Source organism: Melanotaenia boesemani, chromosome 2, assembly GCF_017639745.1.
Source record: "Melanotaenia boesemani isolate fMelBoe1 chromosome 2, fMelBoe1.pri, whole genome shotgun sequence".
Classification (NCBI taxonomy): Eukaryota; Metazoa; Chordata; class Actinopteri; order Atheriniformes; family Melanotaeniidae; genus Melanotaenia; species Melanotaenia boesemani.
Window position 1 is genome coordinate 21498859 of NC_055683.1, and position 20057 is coordinate 21518915.

At 37.0% G+C, this 20057-nt stretch overlaps 1 protein-coding gene across 1 annotated transcript in view; it reads left to right on the forward strand.

Annotated features, from left to right (window-relative positions):
• Window positions 1-18627, forward strand: part of LOC121656100 (immunoglobulin mu heavy chain-like) — a 74475-nt gene extending 55848 nt beyond the window's left edge. The window contains 11 exon segments of the mRNA XM_042011149.1: window positions 8166-8215; window positions 9769-10065; window positions 15005-15325; window positions 15450-15746; window positions 15839-16153; window positions 16272-16556; window positions 16712-17041; window positions 17233-17550; window positions 17646-17933; window positions 18040-18188; window positions 18339-18627. Of these exon segments, the coding sequence (XP_041867083.1) occupies window positions 8166-8215; window positions 9769-10065; window positions 15005-15325; window positions 15450-15746; window positions 15839-16153; window positions 16272-16556; window positions 16712-17041; window positions 17233-17550; window positions 17646-17933; window positions 18040-18188; window positions 18339-18347 (2659 nt within the window). The 3' untranslated portion in view covers window positions 18348-18627.
• The last annotated feature ends 1430 nt before the right edge of the window (window positions 18628-20057 follow it).

Here is a 20057-nt window from a genome sequence, read left to right on the forward strand (position 1 = left end):
CACTATGTTGTGCTCCAGGCATGACAAGCAACGCATAGCTCAATCAATAAAATGCCACAATCAGTAAAGCCAATAATGATATAATTACATTAATTAATTTATTTATTATTTTGGTGGAGAAGTGGGGGTGGGGGCTTAATGAGTTTAGGGTAGCTCCAGCCCCCTTTTACAAAGAACAAAAGCATTACAAATATAGAAGAAATAGTAAAAGGCAGCAACACATAGCAAGAATCACAATAAAATTATAAATTACGCTAAAATGATTAATAAAGCAAGATAAAGTATAAAGTAAATGTGCAGAAGTTTTTAACCTGGATTTAAAATTGTCTACATTTGGTAAAAGTTTAATCTCCACTGGCAGTTTGTTTGACTTGTTTACAGCATAACAGCTAAATGCTGCTTCTCCATGTTTAGTCTGGACTCTGGTCTGGACTAGTTGACCAGAGTCTTTGGATCTAAGAGTTCTCCTAGGTTTATATTCTCTGAACATATCATAGATGTATTCTGGGCCTAAACCGTTCTAGGATTTGTAAATGATCAGAAGGGTTTTAAATCTATTCTGTGACTGACGGGAAATCAGTGTAAAGATTTTAAAACTGGTGTGATGTGTTCAGATCTCTTAGTCCTGGTTAAAACTCTAGCAGCAGCATTTTGGATAAGCTGCAGATGTTTAATGCACTTTTTAGGAAGTCCTGTTAAAAAACATTACAGTAATCCAACCTACTGGAGATGAATACATGGATAAGTTTCTCTTGGTCTTTCTGGGAGACAAAATTTTTAATTCTGTTGATGCTTCTGAGCTGCTAAAAAACTTCTTAGTGACAGCTTTGATGTGGCTGCTGAAAGTCAGGTCTGAGTCTATCAGTACTCCAAAGTTGCGAACTTGGTTGGGGACTTTAAGAGCCCGAGTGTCCAGGTGTTTACCAATGTTGACCCTCTTCTCTTTGCTACCAAAAAGAATCTCAGTTTTGTCTTCATTTAATTGTAGAAAATTCTCCCTCATCCAGGTGTTTTTTCACTCCAGACACTTATAGAGTAAGTCTATTGGGCTGCAGTCTTCTGGTGACAAAGACACATGAAGTTGTGTATCATCTGCATAACTTTGATTATTAATGCTAAAGTTTTGTAATATCTGACCCAAAGAGAACACATACAAGTTAAATAGAAGAGGTCCAAGGACTGATTCCTGCGGGACTCCACAAGTCATGCCCACTTGCTCAGATTCATTGTTGCCTATCGTAACAAAATAACTTCGGCCTTCTAAATAGGACCTGAACCAGTTAAAGAAAGTCCAACCCAGTTTTCCAGCACTGATACTTGACCAGAATCAGTATTCAACCAAATGTCATTTAATACTTTGACCAGAGCTGTTTCAGTGCTGTGATGAGGTCGGAAGCCGGACTGAAATTTATCAAGATTTCCACTTTCATTTAAAAAGTCATTAAACTGGTGAAATACAACTTTCTTATTAATGATGGAAATAAAAGAGGTTAAAAAAAGGTTAAAAACAGGTCTATAGTTGTTTATTATAGTGGCGTCTAGAGTCCTTTTCTTTAGGAGTAGCTTAATAACAGCTATCTTTACTGACTTGGGGAAAATGCCTGATGCCAGTGAGCTGTTAACTATAAGTAGGAGATCACTTTCTACTGAGGTAAAAACAGTTTTTAAAAAGTCAGATGGTATAATGTCCAGAGGGCATGTTGTTGATTTTAAATGCCAAACTATTTCTTGTAGGATTTTTAAATCTTAAAATAAAAATATAATATTCAAAAGAAGTTAACTGTTAACCATATTTTGGTAAGATGAAGTCATTAACTAACAGAGACTTGTTGGACAGAGATCTAATATGAAGTACAACTAGCTTTATAAAGTTTACACTGGTCTCTGTTGTATTCTTTAAGTTATACAAGGTACAGTTACCAGATTAGATAGATTCATCCCACAAGCTGATCGTGTTCTGTTCCTTATTTTTCTAACACAGGAATCCGACTGGGTCCAGGCTTGATCTCAGAACAGCTGTCAGTAGCAGCAAAACTACAGCAAGAACCCTTAAGCACAATGGAATCCATGACCACAGCAACAGTGACCCAGAGATCATGGCAGTCTTACCTAAAGAAGTGTTTCTCGAATTCTTTTTTTCAATTATCTCAGAAGACTCCTAGCTCTCTGAGTACCACCTTTATGGCTTAGAGTAAATTATGGTAGAAAAAGACCTACACTTTTCCATCAGACTTTAGACAGACATTTAAACTTTGTTACACAAGATGCTCCATCAACAACACAACGATAACTTTTAATCACTCAACAGAGACATTGTGGCGTCAAACACCTACAAAGAGGGAAAGATATCTGGACGGCACAACAGGAAGATCTTGATATTCAAAGCCTGTATCACAAAATCATAGAAACATGAAAAATTGAAAATCATGGAACCAAATCCACTGTTGTTACCTCATTAAACACTGTGTCTGATTTAGATTCCATCTTCCTTTAGCCAGCATTTACTCCACTGTTACCATAACAATCACTTTTCGGTCTACCTTGGATAATATAAAACATGTTACAAGCACTTGTGCATTTTCCTAAGATCTGATTGTAAGGGATTGTATGTGCCAGCAACACAAATCGGAGATCTGGAAACCTCCTGGGAAATTCCAACAAGCTCTGGTCAACAGCACTTATGAGATGCTGGGAGTCATCCTCATGGGACCCTTTTCATGTAGTGCCAGTAGGAACTCGGTGAAGCCTGGCCTTCACCGACTTCAGCCTGGATCTCTGCTAGCCCCAGCCTGGCCTGAATACAGCCTGGGTCTTTACTAGCCTCAGCTCAGCCTGGCTTTTCGACAGCTATAGCCTGGGTCCCTGCTAGCTTCAGGCCTTCATCACCAGCTACAGCTTACATCTCTGCCAGCTTCGGCCTACCAAAGCCAACCTGAAGATTATCCAGCGTTCTCCCGCAGGTGACTCCCCATCTCCCCTCTTTTTTAATCCTTCACTTTGAATCTGGTGAAATAATTTAACAATGATTTTAACTTTTGCACTGTCCCTGGGTTTCTTGCTTCTTCCTGGACCAGCTTTCCACAACTGTGGTGGTGTACCCGAACAAGTGCACCACCAGTCTTTGACTTTGCCAAATGCTATAACAATTGCCTGGTCTTTAGAAACTATTGAGTCGTGTGAGTTGTCAGTGCCCCTATGGATATCCTCCTGTCAGGCAGTCTTAAAAAATTTTAACCAACTTCGCTTATGGTGTATTTTTGTCTTGGAAAGATGTTTCACCTATAGTGAAGTCAATTTCTATAACAGTGGGAAGTCAGTTAACACTGTCACTGGGTCATCTCACAATATAAAACGAAGAATTTTTATATTGCTTTTACTCTTGCTATCAGGCAATGTACAACCAAATCCAGGCCCTGTTTTAAATAACATTAGTACTCCTGATTAATTCAGAGCCAGGACAGGCCTAGGATTACTTCATTTAAACATTAGGAGCTTGCTCCCCAAACTAGATGCCGTCAAGATCTGGATTCAAATAACTAATGCAGATATCCTTATTTTATCAGAAACGTGGCTAAGTAAAGCTGTCTCTGACAGGGATATTGCTATCAGTGGGCATAATGTCTTCCGGTGTGATCCACGAAAAGGTGGAGGGGTGGCTATATACATAAAAAATAAATTTCACGTTACCTTGCTATCTTCTCTCTCCATCACCAAACATTTTGAACTCCTTGCCCTGAGGCTTGAATTCTCCCATGGCCAAGCTCTCACAATTATAGGTTGTTACAGACCTCCTTCTGCCTCCCCTGAAGCCCTCGACTCTCTTGCATCTTGCGTGACTGGGCTCAATCCCAGTGAGCTTCTTTTGATGGGTGATTTAAATCTTGACTGGTTCACTGCCTCGTCTGATAATCTTAAAGCTTTTTGTGACTCACTAAAGTTAACTCAATTGATCAATGCCTCAACTCGGCCCAATATTAAAAACCCATCAAAATCTTCCTTACTTGACCTTATCTTAACAAATGCTCCCCATAAGTACATGGATACAGGTGTATTTGCGAATGACCTGAGTGATCATTGTACCATTGCAGCTAAAAGAAATTCTAAGCTTCCAAGGTCTAAGCCCAATATTATATGTAAAAGAGATGTCAAAAACTTTTGCATCTTGGCTTTTATGCACGACATAGCTGCCTTTGAGTGGAGTAGAGTTTCTCTTTTTGACGTTGTTGAGTTGGCTCTAAAATACTTTTATGACGAATTCCAACGAATAGTCAATAAACATGCTCCTTTTAGAAAATTTAGGGTGAAGGGAAGAAATAATCCATGGTTTTCCTCTGAAATTGGAAACTTCCTCAAAGAGGGAGACATTGCTTGGGCCAGGGCCCGGAAAACAAAGTTGGAAGTAGACTGGCTCAGCTTTCGCCAGCTTAGAAATAAATGTACTTCGCTTATTAAACGTGCTAAGTCTGATTTTTATCTGAATGAATCCATAAGGAATATAAATGACCCTAAAAAGTTTTGGCAAGTCATAAAATCTTCTATAAATCATGTGACAACTAATGACTTGCCAAGTTTTTTAATTACTCAATCAGGTACACTGACCGACAAGACAGCTATTCTTAATTGTTTTAATGATCATTTTATTTCTGCGGGGTCTTTGTTCGAGTCACTACACCCTGAATTGAAAAATACTGGTCTGCCCAATGTAAATACACCCTTGACTCCACATGCAGTGAGTGGTCCCATCACTTGTCCTTTCGAGTTTATGTCTATATCTGCCTCGGAGGTAAAAAATGCACTAAAGAGGCTGGACACAAATAAAGCAGCAGGGCCTGATAAAATTGAATCCCTTTACTTAAAGTTGGCTGCTGATTTTATTGCTGAGCCTCTCTCACATATTTTTAACCTGAGTCTTGTGAGCAATAAAATTCCAAAAATTTGGAAGTCAGCCTTCGTTCTCCCCCTGCTGAAAGGGGGCGAACCTACAAATATCCAATACCAATATACCAATATCCAAATTATGTATTTTAGCCAAATTGTTTGAGAGGATAATCAGTGACCAGTTAAAAGAATTTTTAGAATCGCATAATATTTTATCTCCACTCCAATCTGGTATTAGAAAACAGCACAGCACTGTTACAGCTACTCTGAATGTCCTAAATGACTTAACTGAGGCTCTGGACAGCAAAAAATATTGTATAGCTCTTTTTATTGATTTATCAAAAGCATTTGATACAGTAGACCACAGATTGTTGGTACAAGCACTACATCACACTGGCTTATCTACACATGCAGCTGCCTGGTTTGCCAACTACCTATCAAATAGAACACAATGTGTTCAGGTGACGGGAACCACCCATTTTATTTTCAATCTATATAAACAATCTCTGTAATAACTTATCAAATGCAATGTACCATTTTTATGCAGACGATACCATTATTTATTGCTGTTCTAACTCTCTCACTGAGGCTTTTGAGTTTTTACAATCTGCTTTTAACATTGTCCAGTCTCGTTTATATGATCTTAAATTGGTTTTAAATACAGACAAAACCAAGCTCATGGTCTTCCATCATTCAAAGATGCTACAGCAGAATATTCCAAATATCATAACATCAAATGGAAAACCTATAGAGCAGGTCTCACATTACAAGTACTTGGGTTTTATCATAGATCAACAGCTCTCTTTTAAAACTCATATAAATAATCTGGTCTCTAAACTTAGGGCGAAGCTTGGTTTCCTTTTCAGGGTCAGAAAGAAATTAGTGACAGCAAAATTCTTGCCCATTCTCGACTATGGGGACGTGCTTTATTTGAGTGCTTCGTCTAAATGTCTCCAGTCCTTGGACACTGTATTTCATGCAGGACTGAGATTTGTCACAGGCTGCAGTTATCTCACCCATCACTGTGAACTATATGCAAAATCAATCTTGCCTTCTCTGAGTGCCCGTAGGTATACACACTGGCTGACCCTAATTTATAAGGCTCTCTTAAGCTTGAGTCCTCCTTATTTGTGCACTTTACTGCAGAAAACAAGCAGCTGCTATGCCTTGCGATCTTGTTCTACACTTGTTTTATCTGTTCCACGAGTAAGGTCTGAATTTGGAAAAAGAGCATTTAGCTTTGCTGCCCCCACAGCATGGAACACTCTACAGTCCAAACTGAAACTTCTTGAAATTATTCCTCTTGGAGCTTTCCGCTCTATATTAAAGGACAGACAGAGTGAGACTATTGGACAGTGCCTGTGTTATAAATCTTAATTCGTTGTCTGTTGTAAAATTGCTTGGATAGTACACGCACTCTATGTTGAAAATGCTATTGCTTTGGTGATATTGTATGTTTAATTTTGTTTTGTTTCTTTGTTTTGGTTCTCATACTGTTTGTCTGTTTATGACGTGCTGCAGACCTCTTGGCCAGGTCACCCTTGTGAAAAAGATCATGATCTCAATGGGTTTTTTATCTGGTTAAATAAAGGTTAAAAAAAAAATAGCCCAATAATAACCCCCCTGCAGAGCTCAACTTTAGACAACCTGGAAAATGATCTCTGTCTGCACGTATGTGACCCTGATTCAAATGCATATTCTACAGTCAAACAAGTGATGGTGCTCAAACCTCTTGTTACAAAAAACATATAAAGAGCACACAGAACACAAAACAGTACTATGGTTAGGTGAGAAAAGAGACTAATATTACAGTACATGATCAAATCTGACTTCATAATCACTCCAGGTCGAGCACAGACATTTAAGATTCAAGGTTAGCTTTATTATCCTCAGTGGGGCAGTTGGTTTTGCAGCCATCAACAAATGACAACCAGACAACATAACAACTGCTTAGAAGCCCATACCAGCTCACAAAAGAAAAGGTAAGCACAGATTCATTAAAACACAAGTAAAAGTTTCTTAAAAACATACCATCAACATCAAAGGGATCCAGTGGATGACGAGACATCGTCAGAGAATGCTCTATTAACTTTCACACGTTGTGATCTTTCTGTTAAGATCATAACAACCAGGACCCAACAATTTAGCCCTGGATCTACAATGTGGGTCCTCACTCTTTGTGCTGGGACTTGAGGCTGGATACAGTTAAAAGCTGAAGAAAAGTCAATGAAAAGTCATTGCACCAACGTATAAACAGTGTGTTAGACCGACTTTGTCACTGTCCATTTTTCAATCTCTACTTAAATCACATTTCTTTTCTTTGGCCTTTAACCTAACGTCAAAGATTATTTTCTTTTCATTATTTATTTATTTTATCTTAGATTCATACTGTAGGATTTCTAGTGTGATGTTGAGTGAAATACTTATGACACAAAACACACACACCTAAAGTACTTTTAAAGAGGTATAAAAAAATCTATTATATCATGTGTTGATATCATTAACTAGCATCATTAACTAGTTATGGCTGCCTCTGGTGACTGTAGTTGTGTGTGTGGTCCATGCTATTGAAACTGTAATTCAGAACAAGGCCTGAAAAAAGAGGAAGTGTGCACCAATTGCTGGCAAGCTGACATAACTTTATGTAACTCAAACCAGAGGAAAAAAAAATCTCAAGGGAGAATGCTTATAAATAATACAGCAGGAATTGCTTTGTTAGGAAAACAAATGTTTTTCTTGATTAAAAAAGAGACTTATATTTGTATTAGAAGCAGGTTGTTGTACATCACTGTGACGACTACTTTGACTACTGGGGAAAAGGAACAACAGTGACTGTCACATCAGGTAAAAAACAAAGCTTTTTGTCACCATAGTGTGATTGTAATAGTTACACTGTTTAATTCAACTTATGTAGACCTCAGAGGCATCAACGGTGTCTTTTGAGGTGCATGTTTTTGTATGTGGATATGTTGAGATATTTCACTGTGATGACGCTTTTGACTACTGGGGGAAAGGAACCACGGTTACAGTAACATCAGGTAAACCGAGCTTAATTTTTCTATCTTATGTTTTGATTCTGTTCTAAAAGATTTTTTTTTTTTTTTTTTTTTTATAGAATTGCAAACACATCAAAATCTGTTGTTTCAGTTTAAACTTTAGTGGTTACAGTCCACACTTTCAAGGGAACAATGTTAAAGAGTAGATTATAATTAAATATTTCTTGTAATTTGTATTAAAGAGTCAGCAGGGTTTTAGTATGGGGTATTGGATCATGTGTTTTACTGTGACTACGCTTTTGACTACTGGGGAAAAGGCACAATGGTAACCGTCACCTCAGGTATGTAATATTGTTTTTAATCAGAGACATACATTTGCATTAAAAGAGAATATTTAAAATTTCTTTAATTGTTTTTATGTAGTTGTAAAAATTGTCATTATCAGATGGCCAACGGGATTTTGTTACTTGACAAGAATTCATCAAAAAAAAAAACCTTACGGCTGTTAGATTCAGTTGTATATAATTGTATGAAAGGAAACATTTCTGGACTAGTTTTAAAATACTCTCCAAGCCAAACTGTAGAATTAAATGATGGTTGTCGTCATGGGTTTTTGTAAGAACTGTGAAAGGAATGTTTTACTGTGACAACTGGGCTTTCGACTACTGGGGAAAAGGCACCATGGTAACGGTGTCATCAGGTAAGATTTGTACCATTTAAAATCTGTAGTATAGTGTGTTTTAGAAATTTTAAAAAGTTATGTCCATGTTTACATATTTTAAAAGTTATGTCCATGTTTAGATATTTTAAAAAGTCAGGTCCATGTTGCAGTGGACCTTTCAGTTGCAGTGTGAATATTTTTAAAATCCAAGGTTAGAATTTATGTTAATGCTTAATGGGTTGTGTAAAATTATAAAATAGCAAGATTTTATTTTATTTATTTATTTTAATAATTTAGACAATAAAAGATTTTGTACTAAAAGTAAAGTAGATTCAGCTTTGTGTTACAGTGCTTTTGACTACTGAAATCTGGTTATTTTTAATTTCAGACATACATTTTATTATTTACATGAACAAAATATATAGCATATTGTTCTTTTCGTGTCTATTTGATGGTAATTAGACAACCGTTGATATTTTGCTCAGTGACAAAAACTTGTCAAAAATAAATTCTTGTAGCTGTTAGATCTGGTTATAACATTATTACATGAACAGCTCTGAATTTAATAATTGATCGGTCTAAAAAATTACAAATCTAAACTTTATGAAACAGTTTATCTTTGTAATTTGTTTTTGTTAGAAGTCGTATGTTCCTCCAATTATGAAAACTTGACTTTGCTTACAACGTCTACTGAAAAATATTTTTTTAAAAATTCTAAAAAGCATGTTATAATATTTTATTGTAAGTATGAATCTGTTAGAGTCTCAATTTGAAAAGTTTTGCAATGCAATATTTAAAAGTAAAAATTGATGTTTGCGGTTAGTTGGGTTGCAGGTTGTTTAAATGTTAGAATTTTAGTAGAGAAGTGTTTTTATATTAAGAGTTGAGTAGATCCAGCACTGTGTTACTACGCTGCTTTTGACTACTGGGGAAAAGGGACAATGGTAACGGTGTCATCAGGTAAGCAAAAGTGCAAAAAATAAGAAAAAGTAAAACACATTTGTGAGAGCGTGTATGATTGATGACTTTTTTTTTATTTTCATTTTTACAAAAGAAAAAAGAGATTAAATGGGACCGGAGAACATAATACGTCAGCATTTCCTGCCTTTTGTTATGTAATTAGATAAACTCAGTAATTCAGTTCTCTTTAAATAATTCCTCACAAAGAATATTTAACGTATTATTTAAAGATTTATTTAGGTGTTCTAAACATACTTTTTTCCTCTTCTTCAGCGACTTCCAAGGCCCCAGAGGTATTTCCTTTGATGTCATGTGGCTCTGGGAGTGGAGACACGGTCACCCTGGGGTGCCTTGCCACCGGTTTCACTCCCTCCTCACTGACTTTCGAATGGAAACAAGATGAAACACCTTTGCCTGACTTCATCCAGTATCCTGCAATACAGAAAGGCAGTGAATATATGGGAATTAGTCAGATCCAGGTCAAGAGACAGGACTGGGACGCAAGAAAGTCTTTCAGATGTATCGCAAAACACGCCGCGGGGGAAAGACCTGCTACTGTGATCAAGCCAAGTAAGACATATGCTAAGTTATTAATTACTGCTTTTTAGTGGTTATTTTCATTAGTAAATGTTTCTTATCATTTAGAATTAATAAACAAATTAAGAGATTCTACTTTAATTTAATTCTTTATAATAAAACCATAGGATCAGTTTTGGGTGTTGACAGTAAATTTTAAGTATTAAAGTGTTTAACACATTTGTGTAAGTTAAAATAATGATCACATTTTACTGTGTCTTAAAGTAATAAGTAGTTTGATGTTAATAAAAGTAAAAAAGGTTGCATGAAGCTACATTTACTTGTGATGGGACAATGAGTAAACAGTCTGTAAATGCATCGATTAGTGTAAAATTATATCTGAAAGTTAATTGTAACAATTACATTTGTGTGTGCTGTGTGAGAAACACTGGTAGAGGCTAAAGCACCTTTGAAAACAAATAGGTTAAATGAAGTGGTTTAACTTTTTGGGGTATAAAACTTAGTCAAAGCTCTGGCACATGTTTAAATATTTGTGCATTTATAATTAGCAGGGTAGACCCGGTGGACTGATAACGATAAAACATACGATATATTAATCTGATGAGTCTTTTTCATCTTTACTAATTAACTGCTTGTCTTGAGACTACAGAGGCACGTTATGCTTCTTTCTCTTTGCTAACTAATCCTTTTTCTTTTTACCCGCTGCCTAATACCATTTTCACCATCTGTCGATTATTAACTGTTTGCTTGCCAGTCAGTGTATATGCAGAAGTGAGCATTTATGCTACTTTATTCTATACTATTATTCTTGATATATTTATCATCTATCACTCATGCACACTTCAGAAACAAGATGGAGTAAATCCTGACGTGAGAAGAATCATATTTAAAAAATTAACGTATATATCAAAGTAAAAGACTTGGTCATTTATTTTTCTGGACTTCTGCATATATAATTATTATTTCTTGCTTCTGCAAACATATATTTGTGTATGTGTTTGTTTTTCAGATGTGGTTTATGAGTTGCCAACTCTTAAAGTGTGTTCATCTGCTGTTGATGGAAAAGAAGAGGCTTCCTTTTCATGCTTTGCCAAAGATTTTTCTCCAAATACATTTGAGTTCAAATGGCTGAAAGATGACAAAGAATTCAACAACTCAGTAGATGAAATCAGCTCATTGGCCAGCGAAAGGAAAGACACCAACGGAACAAGACTGTACAGTGCAGCAAGTTTGCTCACAGTCAGGACCAGTGAGCTTTCTGTAAGCACAAAATTCACATGTGTGTTCAAGGGGAAAGGGAAAAACAATGCAGAACCTGAAAAGAGAGAAGATGTGTTCTTTAAAGAGTGTACATCCGGTGAGTATATCTAGACTTTTTTATGTAAATGTTTCTATTCCTTTTGTTTTGCTTTGATTGATTTGTTCTATTATTTTTTCTTAATTCTTCACTTAGGTGGTGAAGGGTGTCCCACAGCAGATGTGGATATAGCTATTATACAACCCACAAACCAGGACATCTTCTTAAAAAAAGCAGGAATTTTAACATGCCGTGTCACAGTCCATAATGATGGGTTTGAGAAGGTTGTGTGGGAGGACGAAAGTGGAAAGGAATTAGTTTCTTCCAACAAAGCTGTCAAACCAGGCATCTACGAAGCTGTACTTGACATCACTTATGATGAATGGAGCAAGGGGTTGAAGCGCAACTGTTTTGTTCATCATAAAAACTGGTTTGAGCCACTGAAGAAACCCTATGAAAGAAACTATGGTAAGACAACTCTTTAAAGATTCTTTTTATGGCATTGATTTCTGTTATGACATGAAACTGAGCTTTTGTTTGTCTTTTGCAGTACTTGTAGGGCATGTACTCATGCCACCAGCTCTAACTGTTCTCTCATGCTTACAGGAGGATCTGATGAAAAGCGTCCTTCTGTGTTTATGCTGCCTCCAGTAGAACATACTAGTAAAGACGAGGTGGTCCTGACTTGCTTTGTGAAAGACTTCTTTCCCCGTGAGGTTTTTGTGTCTTGGTTTGTTGATGATGTGGAGGCAGACTCAACACACCCGTTCAATACCACAGACCCTGTAGAAAAAGATGGATACTACTCTGTTTACAGCCACTTAACCCTCACCACTGCACAGTGGGAAAAGCCTGATGCGGTGTTTAGCTGTGCTGTTTACCACAAATCTGTGGCAAATTCAGCTAAATCCATTGTCAGATCCGTTGGATATAGAACATTTAAAAACACCAACATGGTCAACCTCAACATGAACGTCCCTGAAACGTGCAAGGCCTAGATGTTACCTTGTGTTTCTCTGTGTTCTGTTCTGTTCATTGTTGTTTGATGTGTGTTACTTGTGATATGACATTGTGTTTGTGTGTTATTAATGCAGATTCAAAATCAAAATAATAAAAAAAATACACTTTGCAACTCTGTTTTTTGTCTCTTGTACTTCCTGTCCTTGTTTAGTGTTGTCTTTATCTAACGCAAATAAGAAATCAAGTAGTTGTAGATGTCTGCATGTTTACATGTAGCAAAATAATTAAATATTGATATATAAGAAACTTTAAAAAACATACTGTATTATCACCTCCTCACTAACTTTAACTTCAGGCAATAATTGTATTAAACAAATCATTTTGTCTGCAGTTTAAGAGCTAACGCAGCTTCTGTGACGTGTCTTTGTGTGTGTGTGTTTCCTCTACTGGGTCTTTGCCCCTGATATGATGACTGACTCAGGCTCTGTGGTTTCTAAAACGGTGAAAACATCTCAAGTCAAGTGGTGCAAGTCACAGTGATAATGGGGTCTCTCAAAAGCAAGTCAGGATCATTACTAAACTGAAATAACGACTTTAATCTAAAGACATGCATATCTGCTTTAAAATAAAACCACCTTTGACTGACTTGTCAGGTTTTAGAATGTAATACTTTAAAATTATAATGTAGGTGTTTGTCATTGTCGCCTAAATAATTGTCCACTGCTGAGAGTGAGTTATTACAGAGATTTTCTGATTTGTATCCAGAAACTCTGGTTAAAACTTCCTCCGTCTGGAAAGAGGCTTTGGATGCAGAGGAAGATAACATGGCAAAAACAGCTCTCACCTTCATCCTTCTGTTCCTCATCACTCTGCTGTTCACTATTGGAACCACAACTTTCAAGGTAATAAAACCTTCATTTTTCAGTGTTGAGCACAGATTTGGAATTGACTCAACCATAAAAGTAAAGCACAATAGATTTACAATAGTGAAGTTTAGGCAGAAACTATTTATTTCATTATTTTTTCTTGGGGCAACATTAATAAGAATGAATATTATTTATTAAGAAATAATAGCAAATAATAGTAACAATTTCATAATATATTCTACCTTTTAGCATTGCATACTTAAACGGATTAGCAGAGGTGTATCATGCAGGCAAAGTTAAACAAATTTTAAATAGGTTTTTATTTAAATTTTAGTAAGGCACCATATAGTCACTAAAATGTGATTCTACTAAATAGTTGAGCAGCACATTAAAGCGAAAAAATTGAGAAAACTGGCGGTGCAGTTATGCACTCAAGCATAAAAATAAACATCCTACACTTTTAATAAAATCCAAATTGATGGAAAAAAATTAAGTATATTCAGCAAAATATAATAATTAAATAAAATTACTGCCCATTCACAGATTATTCTAGATGAAATCATTAGAATACTGATGTAAAAATTGTGTTGTATTTGATGTTGAGTCGTCTCTTGCCTGACAAATTGAAAATTGTGTCTCAGTAATCTACAGAAAATGGATTAAATGGTAATTTCGTGAGGGCTGCTGCTATTCTGGATGTATAAAATATATGCTGAGTAGGTTGAATTGCCTTTACAATTAAATAATTGCAATAAGCTTTAAGAAAAATAAGCTGGGATTTTCTTACTGTAAAGAAAAATGACTAACTTGTGATGAAATAATGATCGATCTGTAATATGCATGAATAATTAAAAATTAAAATCAGCAGCACAATCACACTGTTAAGTTTTATATTTTGTTTATATTTCTTTTCAGATCAAATGAAGCAAGATGTGTAGAAAAAAGAAGAAAAAAATTCAAATTATTTTCTTTTATATATCAGATTTATAATGTAAGTAATAAGAGATGCTACTCCTCTTTTCTTCTGATTCTGAGAGTTTATTTTTATTTTTTTAAACTGTTGAATGAAGATAAGAATTAATGTGCTCCTCTGATATATTTTTCTTTTGCAACATTTTGAAGCTGTTTATATTTGTAGTTTTACTTTCTTCAATAAATAGTATTGTTTTAACTTCACACTGTGTATCTTATGTTTCATGATGTTATGCTCATCACACCAGCAGCACCTGGACTCAACAGCCCACGTTCAGCCCAGTATGGAAATTGGGAGATTTCACAGTCGGTTACTCTTTCAGTCTGTTATTAAAAGACTTGTGAACAAAAACCTTTGGCAAAGTCATGAGAAGAAGTCATATGCGTAGCTTATGTAAACTGACATGAGATATTTAAATATTCTCTCTGTTTCTTTTACTGGAATAACCCCACCTTGCACCTGGTGTCTGTGATGCTCTGTTGCTCTTGCTTTGTTTCACTTCTGTAATTTGGACCTTTTTGGGGACCTGTGTGTTATACAAGGCTTCCGCTCGCTGCTTTCCCCAATCGCTCTGCCCTGTCAAGCTCAACATCTGTGCAACTGACATTCAGCCTCGTTTTTGCAAGACTCTACAAAACTGTTCAATGTAAAAGTACAACTCTGCCATCTGGCCAAAATTCAAACAAACTGCACTTAGGATTGAAACTTTGCAAAACATTTCTTACCAAATCAGAAGGTATGTATGAATAAAATTCTTTGTCTTTTGTTGTTTAATTTAGTTTAGTTTTATTGTTATTATTATTTTTATTACTTTAAAAAAATCCCTAATCCTACCATGAATGAAACATGTAAATGCAACTTTTTTTTCTGTCACAGGAATGAAGGTTTTCTCTCCAAATATCACACTGTACCCTGTATGGGACAGTGATTTGAGGGCCTCACAAGTCACACTCATCTGTACCCTAAGTGGCTTCTTCCCCAAAGCGTTGAGCGTGGAGTGGCAACAGAACGATGTGCATCTAGCTCATATTAAACCGATTGAAAGGATGTTGCAGAGTATGGACGGAGAGGAGAAAACCTACAGTTTAACCACTGAGATCCAGCCAAGCAAGGACGAGTGGGAAAATGGTTCAAGTTTTACTTGCAAGGCGGTTCACAAAGACATAACATTTAAAAAGGCAACAAGTATTTGTCACAGTAAGTATGTGAAACAAAGCACATAATTACCAGCATCTATCATGTCATAACAAAAAACAGATACGACAATGAACTGTAAAACTGAGATAAGATTAAAGTGTGAGATAACCCATATTTTCTGCAGTTTATGGAAGAAACTCTTCTTCCATCCACGTGAAGATTCCCAGTTTTCAGACTGTAATGAAGTCAGTCTCTGAGGTGAAAGCCACATGTTCGCTCCACACTGCCTTTAATGCCAAAATCACCTGGCTGATGGATGGGAGGGTCCCACCAAGTGATAAAGTGACAACGACTTCAAACACAACTCATATAATCAGTGATGTTACAGTTTCCCCGAGTCAGTGGAAGCAGATGAAGAAAGTAACATGTAGAGCAGAACATAAGTGCTTCACATCTGCTGAGAAGACAGTAGACGTAGCAGGTGAGGCAACTTTTCATCCTACAAACACCACGTCTTTATTATAGAAGGTCTAAGGCATGAAAGCTGTTGTGTTTCCTGCTGTCTTCATGCAGGACCTCCACCTCAAGCTCCGCAGGTGGAGATCAGGAGGTCTCTACCAGAACTGCTGAAGGGAAACACTGCTGCGCTCCAGTGTGACATCACACAGCTCTCCTCACAGGACATTTACGTCACATTTCAGGCCAATGGAGTTGATATGTCTGAGAAAGAGTATGTTGATCTTCCTGAAGCTCCAGGCCACCATTCAGTCAGCAGAAGCTTCTCTGTGCCTCAACGTTACTGGACTAGTGACACGAGTTTCACCTGCACAGTGTACCAAGGCCTCTCCAGCACACCTTTCACGTCTAATTCCATTAGCAAAATATTTGGTGAGACTTGTCTTCCTGTTCTTTCAACACTGATCAGTTTTTGTGTTGTTAAATCCATCTGTTGATCATTAATATCACTGGTTGAGTCATTCATGTGTTTTTCCTACATTTTATTTAGTGGACCCCTCAGTGGAACTCCTTCTGGCCCCCAGTGAAGAGTCAGGACAACAGAAACTCTTGTGCTCTGGATTGGGCTTCAACCCTCAAATTAAATGGTTATCTGAGTCAAAGGAGATATCCTCATCAACTGAACACATCAGCATAGATTCAAATGGATATGTGGCAGTTACCAGTAAGCTACTGGTTCCTCGGACGGAGTGGAAAACTGGGAAGGTTTTCACCTGTGAAGCGTCTGACAGCTCTCTGAGAAAACATTTCAGAAAGAACATCAGTCTCTGCTCAGGTAAAATGAAAACAGCTTATAATGATAACTAATTTAATTCTGAAAAAGCCGTCAGACTCTTCTTTAATAATATTCTGCAAATTCAAACATTTTTCTAATGATTGTTACTGACAATTGTATTTTTATTTAATTTATCATTGTGCTCTGTTGTTCAGTGACTCCAGCATCCTCTCAGAGAGTTGGTGTCTACGTTCAGGGACCACCACTAGAGCAGCTTCAGAACAAGGGACATGTGACTATCACCTGCCTTTTGGTCGGCCCTCATCTCAGTGATTTCTCCATCAAATGGAAAGTGGATGGAAAAACCTGTTCACCTTCTAACGTCTATGTGGAGCAACCTGTAGATCACAGTAATGGTACAGAGACTTTGCGCAGCTTTCTCAACGTGTCAGCGGAGGATTGGCTTGCACATAAACAAGTGTCTTGTGAAGGAAAGCATCGATGTTCTAATCAGGGTCATGAGGACTACATCAGTAAAAGCAAAGGTATTGTCAGAGACACACCAAGCCTCTCTGAGATTTCTGGAAAATACACCAGTTTAAAACAGAAAGTTTCTATAATACTGATTACAAAAGTAATCATCTCCATAATGTTTTTTTTTTTTTTTTTAAACTCAAAAGGTCAAAATATGAACCCTTATTTACAGTTGTCTTTTTGTGTGTGTTTGTTTTTCAAGATTTGTATCCACCAGCTGTGACGATAATCCAACCAACTGCCTCTGAGTTGTCTGCGTCTGACAACTTCATGCTTACTTGCTCAGTTTCTGGATTTTTCCCATCGAGCATCATTTTGCACTGGGAAGAGAATAGCCAGAGACTCCCATCCTCTCGTTACATTAACAGTCCTCCATGGAAATACCCAGGAAGAAGCTCTTATTCAATGAGAAGCAGACTCAATATATCCAAGACTGAGGACAAAAAGTCAACTTATACTTGTGTTGTCAGACATGAATCATCAGAGACCCCAGTTAGAACCAGTATACATGATGTTTTTGGTGAGCTCACTCTCAGTTTTCAATTTTCATACTTATAAATTTTGCTCAGTTGCCTCCAACCAAACAAATGTATGCTTCTCTGTCATCTTCCCCAGCCTCAGTGACCCACAGCAAACCTTCAGCTATCTTGCTCCAAGGCTCTAACGAACTTGTGTGTCTGGTCTCTGGCTTCAGCCCTGCATCCATTAACATCACTTGGTTTCGTGATGAAAATGTACAACTTTCAAACTACAATAATAGCGAGGTCCACAGAGGACCAGATGGAAAGTTCAGCATTCAAAGCAGCCTTCGTCTGTCCCAAGTGGACTCCTTACCCGGGGTGGTTATCACCTGCAGGGTGACACATGAAAACACCACCCTGACTCGGAATATATCTAAAACAGGTGCTGTGATCCACGTTTGCCCTGCACATTTAAGTCTCTCACAGTTTCAGTTTGATATGAACTTAATTCAACAATCAACTAACATCTTATTCTACTTGTTTTCCAGACACGCTGGAGCACTGCCATTTCTTTGATGACATCACGCATGCTGATATAAGCCAAGATACAGTTGTGGAAACGTGGTATATGGCTGTGCTTTACCTCGTTCTTTTCTTCATCACTGTCATATTTGCTGTCGTCATCATGATTATTAAGGTAAGATTTAACACTTTTTGGCTGTTTTGTGTAGCTATAATATGTGATTATAAAATGTTCATAATTTCAATATTCAGTCAAATCTTTATTTTTTTTTTTTTACACAGAAATGACCAAATGTTGACACATAACTTTTCTTTTTCCTTTCAGACTAAATGATGATAACAAGAGGGCAGATCCCAATTCATGTAAACATCTTAGGATTTTTTATGGCATCTTTTGACTTATTTTCACTTGTAATGAACTGATATAGTTCTTTTGTGTGTTTGCTTTTAACTTGTTGAATTTTATGGAATTTCATCCAAACTTTATTATTTCTCTATATTTCAGTCATGTATGTGGTGTGGTATGCATGAAAACTACTCTATGAATAAATTATATCAATAAGTCAAAAGTGTCATGTAATAAATTATTATTTTTGCAGTCATTCCTACATTTAGACAAACAGAGATAATTATTTTCATAACACATATTGCAGATGACAACCACACTTATTTTTATTTCAATACACAAAGCAACAATACCAACATGCATGTATTATGCAGACTGTCCACAAGAGGGAGACAAAGCTTCATAAACAGTAATGGTAGTGCTGGCTCTGTGTGAAGCAGGATCCTTGTAAGGGTTAGATGGGTAAGATGTTGACAGATCTGAGCTGGACTTTGCACACTAAAGTAGTGGCATGGAACAAAAGTGCATTCAAGCGAAAACCCAGAGTATGTGTTTGAAACTCGACACACAAACCCACCGCCATCACTAACAGTTACTCTGTGCACTTTGTCTTTGAGTTTAAGCTGTATGTTTATGTCTGCCATGCGTACCCTGTGGGTTCATAGGAATCCACATCTGGGAGCGATGACACTTAGCACATCAAGGCTCACTATTGGCTGGCACTGGAGTGATCTGGCAGAGTGTGTGCTACGATTGGCTGGGGACTCCAAGGCAGCCAGCCCAAATCTGTGACGCTGTTGCTGGGATGGAGTCACTGTATGCTGCTGGCAATCGAAGTGCCAAGAGGCCGGTAGAAGGGAAAGTGGGGCACCATGCCCAGCAGGCTGCCTGAGAGCGTCTCCCTGTCTGACACCTCCATACCCTCCTATTATCCTATGCAAAGCAGCCTTCCTTTAGCTGCTTGCTTGACCCCTCTGTGTGTCTATGCAAACCAGGGGTAAGTTGCAGCTAAACATCCTGTTACCTGAACCAACAGCAGTGGACTGGTCATACAGTCAGAGTGTCAAATGTGTTAACTGAATGTGAAGCAGTGCAGCGCTAAAAGACACTCTTATACTCAATCAGCTCCAACAGGAAAATAAAGATTTATGTCATCTCTAAAACATTCACCCTATAGTTATGAGGAAAGGCAGTAAAGACCTTTCTACTTTCTTAATGTCATATCAGTTCAAATTAACCAGAATATAGGAAGAGTAAAAAATTCTTTAGTCATGAAAAAAATACAACTATTTTGCTTATTGTTATTATTATTATTATTATTATTATTACTGCATGGTTATCCTTACACAATCCTCAGAGCCCTGATTGAAACTTTGTTGTTGGTTGGACTATCTTTTGGCAGCGGCCACAAAAGGCCATCCTAATCATTCATTATACTTTAGATTCATAGCTACATCTTCAAAGGTGAAAAATTAAATTATCTTTATTTATTTATTTGTTTGTTTGTTTCTAATAAATTAAATCTAGGAGCAGATGCATACATGCATTCTTAATGAGTATGTATAAAGCAGTAATTAAAGAATAAGAGCTAACAGAATAAACACCATCACTTCAGCTGCAGCGAGTCTATTAATCTTGTTATTAGATACTCTTGCAGCAAGTAGAAATGACCCCAAGAGGCCTTTAGACAAGCAGCTT